Source organism: Monocercomonoides exilis (assembly GCF_001643675.1).
Source record: "Monocercomonoides exilis strain PA203 chromosome Unknown scaffold34-1095894, whole genome shotgun sequence".
Lineage (NCBI taxonomy): Eukaryota > Preaxostyla > Oxymonadida > Polymastigidae > Monocercomonoides > Monocercomonoides exilis.
The window spans coordinates 344,195-353,265 of NW_027150579.1; the positions used below are offsets into that span (position 1 = coordinate 344,195).

Genomic DNA, 9,071 nt, shown 5'->3' on the forward strand with positions numbered 1-9,071 from the left:
ATCCCATCGTTTCAATTTCCATGGAAAAAATATTTCTGACCAAGTATTTTTTGATGAATGGAAAGCATATAAAAAGATGAAAGATAAAAAGAATATTGATGATTCTGCTGAAAGAAAAAATTGAAAAATATTTGTTTTCTGAAGAGAAGGCGAAAGAAAGAAAAATATCCAAATCCCAAATTTTAAAAGATGTTGATTTTGAAGATGATAATGAACGAGAAATACCAGAAAAATTATTGTCAGAGAATTGATGGATAGAATTAACTATTGATTTTTGCATTTTTTCGAAAATTTCAACATGCGATGTTAAAAAATAAATATTAATTTTTTTATCAAATAATAAAATAATTGCATGGATGAGAAAATCATTCAATATATATATAAATATATTAATATGCAAATAAATAAATAAAAAATAAATTGACTAAAAAAATAATACATTTGTGGTTCATGAATATTTTCATAGGCGGACCTGGGAGGATGCAGTCCGTATCCAGGTCCGAATGTGGCATGAGTTAATTGCCACATTTATTATCTGCAGTCTTGTCCAACTTCCACACTTCAAAAGTTGGCAAAGCACACACTTTAATGCCTCGTTATTTATTTGCACAATAAAAATCCTTAAAATTTGAATTTAAAAAGTTATAATCAGAAATCAGAGAATTAGAAAAAGCACATGAACGGCAGGAATTATCAAAATTATTACAAAAATGGTTATTATTACGAACAGAATCACGGTTAGCAACAGCATGTGTGGATTTAAGACTTGAAAAATTTGAACAACAAGAATATAAATTTCAAATAGAACAATCTCGAATTAATGAGCATCTTTTATTAAATAATATTTCTGTAATTTTTGATAAAGAGGCAGTATTTGCAGTTCTCAATTGATATGAAATAGTTTTTCTTTCACTGGATAATTTTTACTTTTTTGCAACCATTTCAATATCAATCAGAACCCTTTGTGAAGTCAAGCTGACTGCTGATGCGAAAACATGCTTCCTTTTTTTTTTCAAAATATAAATAGTTCATCATGTATTTGATTGTAAGTGAAGGCGAAATACAAATATCACTCGGAACATATTTTTCAAAGAATCGTTCATTACAGGTGGACATTTGATGATTGAACGATGACGATGATTTGTTTCCTTTCAAATTGTTGTGAAATGAGAAAGAATTTTGAGAAGAAGCTGCAGAATCGAAATGATGAGTGAAAAATGAAATCAAATCTTGAATTGTTTCAATATTTAAATTCGAAGAGTTATTTATCACATTTGTTAATGTCCCAAATTCACCATCGCAGACATTTTTACCATGATGTTCTGCAAAGAAGTTGATTTCAGTTCGAATTTTTCTGAATACACGTGAATGAGTGGATAAAATGAAATGCAGAAGAAACCTATTACGATTGTGAGGGCCAGCGTCACAGAAAAACTTTATAGCAATGGCATTTTTGAAGAAGTCCCTTCTGAAAATAGATTCCAGACATTCGATTACAAGTCTGATGTCATTTGAAGGACAAGTGGAAAATAAATTGAATGTTTATTTAATTATAATGTTGTTGATAAGTTGGAAGGTGATCACTGAGAATTGAGAAATTTGCTGATAATTAAAAAATTCCTGTTGAAGTTGATTTTGACGAATTGGAATCCTCCATTTTTCCTTAAAATCGAATACGCAGACGATTTCTCCTTCTTTTATATTTCGAACACTTTCATTGAAATATTGCCTTTGCCATTGTGCGAATAATTGATGCTTTTTCAAGGCTTCAATTGTGTTAATTTCACTTTTCGATGGTATTCTTTGGTGAGAAGATGACATCAGCCTTTTTTCCATTTTCTCCAATTGCTGACAATATCCGCATAAATCAGTCCTTCTTTTAGCTTTGATGAAGTTTTTTGTGAGTTTGTAAAAATAAGATAAAGACAGTTTAATGTTTGTTTCTTCAACAAAGTGTTTCCATAACTCTTTCTTCGTTTGAAAAATCAAACGTTTTTCAAAAGGAGAAAAAATAAGAGGGATATGTTTTGACTTGGAAAACAAATACTGTTGAAGAAAAGTTGAAAATGAATCGAAAGAAGCAGATGATAAGGAGTTGCTATTGATTGATGATAATTGAGCTCCTTTTGAAACGGATGAGATATTCTTTTGTTTTGATGAAGAATTTGGAGTATAATTAAGTGAGGAAGAGTATGCAAGAGTTGAGGATTTATAATTATTTAATGAAGATGACAAAGAGTTGATTGCTTAATAATTATAATTACGTGTTATGTAAATAGATTTGTTAGGTTCTCGTTTTGAAGAATTATTGTTTTCATTTGTAAATAACGCATGGGAAGAACATGATGGTTTCCTCGAACAAAACGAATGAGTTGTGTGATGTGTATTTATATTGCCAGAAAAATTCGAATGAAAAAGGATATTCGATGAGTTTTCAATTGATTGCAACGAATGGTGAAATGAATCGAGCACAGCATTTTGGGCTTTTAGCGAAAGAAATAAGTTAGGTGATTTTGAAGAAGTATTTCCTTTTGTTGAAGAGTTATTCTGCATCTGAACATTGTTTGACATGTGTGGTCTAATTGAGTGAATAGTGGAAGGTGAAATGATTTCTTTTTTAAACAGGTCAACATCACTTTTATTATCATCTTCGATTTCATTTGTTGTTCTTGAAACCCTCCTTGTTTTGTCTTTCAAAATTGACTTGTCTTCCAATGTATTTTCAACAAAATAAACTGACGCGAAAATTGGATTGTTTTTGGAATTAAGCTGTTGGAAAGGTGAAGTTGACAAAGTTGAAGTGAAATTTGTAGAAGGTGAAGATGATGCATGTGAGGATAATATATATTTTCCTGGATTTGATAAAAAAAGAAACAGACGAGATGAAAGGATTTGGATTATGATCAAAAAATAATGAATTTGTCGATTTCCCGTTTTTGTCAGTTGATGAAAGATGGAGATTTCTTATTGGTTGAAATGAAGATTGAATTGATGAAGATGATGAATTTGAAATGTTTGAAGAGTTACAGTTTTTTGGTTCATTATTTGGAAAATTGGAAGAAATTGTTTGTGAGTTTCTAACGGTTGAGATGAAGAATCAATTGATTTTGTTAACGGATTTGAAGATATATCATCAATTCCTCCTTTGGATAAATTTTTAATGAAAGTGGAAGATTCGTCAATCAAATAAAATGAGAATGATGGTCTATATCCTTCTTTGAACAATAATTTCCAACTGGAATCATATTCTTCCTTTCTCAAAGTTCGAGTGCAAGCATCATTACAGATAGTTTTATATTCTTTTGATCCATCATTTGAAAGAACAAGTGATTGTTGTGAACATGGTTTTGGTCTATTCTTTTGAAAAGAATTTGTCCCATAAACTTGTGATAAGCATTTTGTGTTGATTTCAGAAAGATTGATTCTTGAAAAATGTTCGTTGCACAACTTGTGAACTGTTTGACAGTTATTTTCATCTGAATCAAAATTTATCATCTTTGGAGGAATGACGAAAGAAGAATAATTGTTTTCGTGAGATATCCCTAATAATTTCAGAAATTTTGATATAACATTCCATTTTTGAAATTTACTCTTTTCTTTTCATATTTCACAGAACACTCTATTTGGGTGCCTCATTTTTTCTTCAGAAAAAAATCTGATGAATCCTGTGAAAATTGAAGCATCGTTGATAATCACATAATTAGAAAAACCTAAATTCCTTGACGACAAAGCGCCGCATTTCAAACATTTTTTGTGGACTGACCCATCTACGCTCGTTTATTGTTTGTCAACCAAATCGTATTTCAAAAGCATTTCCATTAAATGATCAAATGCTTCACAAACATTTTGCTGCTGTCTTTTGCCTCGCGAAAACGAAATGTCCCACTTATCAATCAATTCTGATATCCAAGATGAAATGGGTGAGTGATAGCAGATAAGCTCATTGCAAACGTTTATCAACTCCGCAGAAATTCCACTTCTCACGTTTACAAATGGGACGAACTATTTTGTTTTATGAATTTTGTTCGATTTTTCACTTACAAATTTTTTTATCATTTTTCAAAAATTTCTTCTTTTTTAAACACAAGAATGAAAGACTTATAATGATAAGGCTGTGGGAAAAGAATGGAACAAATTGTTGTTTTTTTCATAAATTGGGTATTTTTTTTTTTGAAATGTCGCAAATGTTTATTTTCATATTAATCAAAAATTTCATATTTTGCTCAAATTTCTGTATTACCTCACAATTCTTTTTTTTAATGAATAAAATATCATTATTCAGATATAGATTCCAAATTAGTGAAGTTTGGTGAATGTTAATTAAAATTTGAGCAAAATTTCTTATTTTTGATTTATTTGAAAATTGAACATTTGCGACTTTTCAAAAAAAATTACCCAAATGCAAGAATTTTGCTCCATATTCCTTTTTAATACCAAAATGCATTACAGCAGATAAACATTGAAGAACAGATGAAAGATAACAAGTGTTCCCTAAATTTCTAAGCCCCAATCTTTTTGTTAAGAAATAATCACTATTTGATATCGCTTGCTCTTTGATTGCTATTGATTTATCTATTTTTATATCATCGTTTTCGTAACTTTCTTTTGTTTCTTTGTCTTCTTTGCTGATATTTGAGTTCGTTGAATCAAAACACGTTTCACTCTGAGAACAGGTTTTATTTTCATTCAATGAATCAGTGTTTTTCGTAACTTTTTGAAAAAGAACTGGTGAAACGAATGGAGACGTTGATGCAGGATTGAAATATCTTTCTTTTTTAACATCGTGATGAAGCAAAAATTTTGAACTGGACGAATCCGTTCTAATTAAATGATCTAATTTTTTGATTTCTAATGTTTTAGCATTTTGATGTTTCAAATTCTTTTCTAAAAAATATCGAAGTTCATGAGGCTTTTCAAATGCAGGAGAAGGAGGAGCTAGAAGAAGATTTCCATCATCAATATTTCGGATCTTGTCTGATAAATTGCTAAATGTTATGGATTTTCTGTTGACATTTTTTGACTGATCAGTATTTGAGTTAGCATGTCGATGTTGTTTATTATCTTTAATGTGAGTAACATGATGATCTATTTCCGATTTCGTAATGTTAATATGCAATTTGGGTTTCAAATTGAGTTCCGGCTTTATCTTTATTTCTTTATTCCATTTTTCTTCATCCAAGCCCTCTTCATAATTTTCATATTTTTGCTTTTTCATTTTCGTAATTGATGACGAAATTTCTGATGAATGGTTTTTCATCCATTCATTCCCCACGCACCAGTCTGAATAACTCAAGTCTTAAGAAAATAAAAATCAGACACAATCATAGAAATGAAATGTGCAAAAACCAAATACCTTTTCTGTGTGAAGGAATTTTTGGAGGAATGGGGATTTAAATTTCGACTTGTTTTTTTTCTCGTTTGCTTTGAATAATTTATTTTTCTTTGGGTTATGTCATACCCAAAGGAAAGCAAACTATCGTAATTGTGATGTTTTGATAAGGCTTGCAACATTGTCGTTTGAGTGTGTACTGGGGCGTTATTGAAGGCTGTTGCTAGCTCTTCAAGAAGTTCATGATACTCTCCTATTTTCACGTTTGCATTTATTAATAATTAAAACAAATCATTATAAAAGTGTATATAAATGATTTTTCACATAACTTAGAAATCAAAAAACAATGAACCACACCATTCAGCCTCTTTTTTACTTCTTCCGCAAAGGATGCTGCGCGGCGATAGCTTGTGAGGATATACAACAACAGTTCCACCTTGTCCTTTCCCCCAATGCGCTCAACCTCTGCCCACAAAACATCTGCTCTTGAATGAAGAGTTGAGCGTTGAAGATTTGATGTTGAAAAATTCATTATAATTGCAACCTTCTTATGGGTGAAAGATTTTTTTCTTTGAAGAAAAGCAAAAAGATAATAAATAAATATCCTCTTGAAATTAATTAAAACAAATTCTGCTTTGAAAATTTTATAAAATATAATATTCGCATTCAACTGAGGAAGCAGTACAATTGAAATGCATTTTTCTGATTTAGACAATTATCGATCTACATGGAATTATTGTTATTCAATAACAATGAACGTTAATGAATACTTGTTCTTTAAGAAAAATTTATGAAATCATTAGTTGGAGAAGAAATTGGCAGTGGTTTTTAATACGAAAGGATGATTTCACACAACACTCCACGGTGACAGTTGATAAAAGAAGTCCATTCTCTTGAATAACTTTGAGAAAACACTCTTTCCAAAAAAGGTTAATGAAAAATAGGAGAATAAGAGGATGAGAAAATTTTGAGTGAAATACATGAAACTGTGATATTTAAAAAATATAAATGTGGTGCTTGAAGAAGGAAGAACGCGATTATTGAAAAGAGGAATTTTCGACGATCTGTTTCGAACGGAACCAGCAAAAGAAATACGAGTCAAATGCTTTGTGAGTATTTGTTCACCTCTCTTGAAATATAAACGCAAATAGCGTCTGAAGAAAGAAATCTCAATGCAAAAGCATTTTTCTCCATTTTCTTTTTAAAATAAACTGGAAGTTATTTGAAGGTGTGTTCTTGGACTATCTAACAATCACGCATTTCAAGATCTGCACGCGGCCATGTGAGTGGTCGTGTGAAATCAGGGATATGAAGATTGCAAGAATGAGGTCTAACTGACAAAGTAATTTTGGGGGCAGCATCCATTTTTGCCACATGAAGAGCACAATACACAGCTGTCTCCAGAATATGCGTTGTTCAAAAGAATTCCCGCAGCTTCTTTCAACACAAAAAGCGTTCACAACTTGTGCAAATAGAAAAACTATCTCCTGAGTCATGCTTCTTCGTGCTGGACAATTCACAAATGTTTCTTCATCCACTTCATCATTGTCACTTTCGTTCCTTTTTCCATCCTCAATCTTTTTTGATGATGAAAAAAGAAATAACAGCTTTAATTTTAATACTGCTGCTAATGTTCCCCTCATTTCAATTGGTGTTGGAGACAAAGAGATTAAGATCGTATGTTTCTAATCTTTGGTTAATGCTTCCACTTAATTGAAAAAAGAAAGCTTCTTCAGACACTCAGAAAATGTGATCTTTTTTGCTGCATTTAAAATGTTACAACAATGGATGTAATTCATCATTATTATCATATCCTTCTTCCTTGACTTCTAATAATCGCTTTTTTCCTCTTTCTCTTCCTATTCCTTTTCCTCTTTTTTTCCTCTTCCTCTTCCTCTTCCTCTTCCTCTTCCTCTTCCTCTTCCTCTTCCTCTTGTCTCCAACGTTCTATGCAATCTTCAACAGTAACTGTTTTTTCGATGCGTTCATTCACATGCTCGTCTTCAGCTTCACTTTACTTCATCTTCTGTTTGATCAACGCTATTCCTGCAGACACAAATAATTCATTCTCCAATGTTTGCTCAATTGCTTTCTTGTCAGCTTTGGACTCCTTTTTCCATTCCTCCTCCTCCTCATCTTCTTCTTCTTCTTATGAAACTATCTCCTCTTCTCTCTTATCCTCCATAAGATCCACTTTCATACACTCTTCCTCAAAATGGTAAATCCGAAGGTTTGTTTTATTCGTTGAAAAGGAAGTTATGCTGATGAGACTTGATGTCTTTCGAAGCAACATCCACAATTGCTTCAAACTCTCCTTTCTATCTGCTGATGATTTAAAATGGATCTTTTGCTTATGAAAGAATGAAAAAGAAGAAGATAAATAGAACCGGCTGAGAGATCAATGGTTCTGACACATTCATATTTATGATCTTCACATCAACCATCGACAGCCGCAACAGCGGCACCACAAACACTGACGACGATATTGCATAGCCTCCTGTTTTACTCGTGGTGATCACAACATCTTCCAATGAGAGTGACCCACCTCCATCAGACACCACAACCACACTCGGCGAAGTTTCTGCAGCTGAGTTGCAATCAACCTTCATGTGCAATAAACCAAGGTTACCCGTCGTCACACTGAACAACGCTCCAGTTGATGAAAGTGCTCCTGTTCCAATCGAACTCTTATCTTTGCCTCTCCCAATAACAGAAAGCTTCTTTTCTCTAATGTCAATCGTTGTTGTCTCGCTTATGTGATTTAAGTCCATCAGTGTGACCAATAGGCTCACCTGGATCACACTCTTTTCAACTGCAACACCAATGGCTCGGCATGCACTTGACTCATCCAATCCACATAACTCTTCTTCACCACCACCACTCACTGCCACAAATCGATTGAGAATCCCTCTCTTCAGCCAATTCCACTTTTCTGTATGCTGAAAATACCAGGTGTTTGCATTCGAGTAGTTGTATGCATAGCACACTCTCTGTTCATTCGTGTTTGTTGTGTAGCATTCATAGAACGGATTTCCTTTGCTCAAAAAGACATTATAATAATCAACATAATAGGCATCGTGACCATATGGAGTATCTGCAGAGCATTTGCATTCATGAAAGAACAGGAAATAACAATAAATCACATCATTTTGTGATGCTTGTCTGTATGGATATAACTCCAATCCTCCGCCTTCTCTTAATGCTGAACATGAAATGAACTGAATGCTCCTCATTTTCAATAAAACAGGAACATATTGACAAAACATACCTCCACCACCAGTATTTGTTATCGAGCATGAAGTGAAACTGCAGTCAAACACACACGCACTCTCCCCTTCTCCATTTTCTGTTGGAATGCATCCTTCTGAAACCTGAAAATTTTCAAGATAAAACCCTCCCCCTTGACTATTTGCTTTGCAATTCTGAAATTCACATCCGCTGATCCAAACACATGTTGAAATTGCATAAATGCACATCCCTCCTCCGAAGCGATTTAGTCCTTCTCATGAATTAAATGTGTCATTCACAATCTCAACAGAATTAATACCATAGCAATGAACGCCTCCGCCACACCAATACGCGACACATTCATTGAATGCACAATGCGAAACTGAAACAGTGGCGGGTGACTGATTGTCCATGCAGATGGACCTTCCGCTTGACACTCCATCAGTCCACGAATCGCTTTCTCCTGTTGTTTTCGATCCATCCCATTCACACTAAGTGAATGAATTAGCTCCAT

General features: G+C 33.0%; 1 protein-coding gene across 1 annotated transcript; it reads right to left on the bottom strand.

Annotated features, from left to right (window-relative positions):
* Nucleotides 1–7,680: 7,680 nt before the first annotated feature.
* On the bottom strand, nucleotides 7,681–9,071 carry MONOS_12708 (uncharacterized protein; the record flags this gene model as incomplete). The annotated part of the gene is made up of 2 exons (XM_067865350.1): nucleotides 7,681–8,828; nucleotides 8,903–9,071. The coding sequence occupies 2 exons, from the start codon at nucleotides 9,069–9,071 to the stop codon at nucleotides 7,681–7,683; spliced, it is 1,317 nt and encodes a 438-aa protein (XP_067724117.1).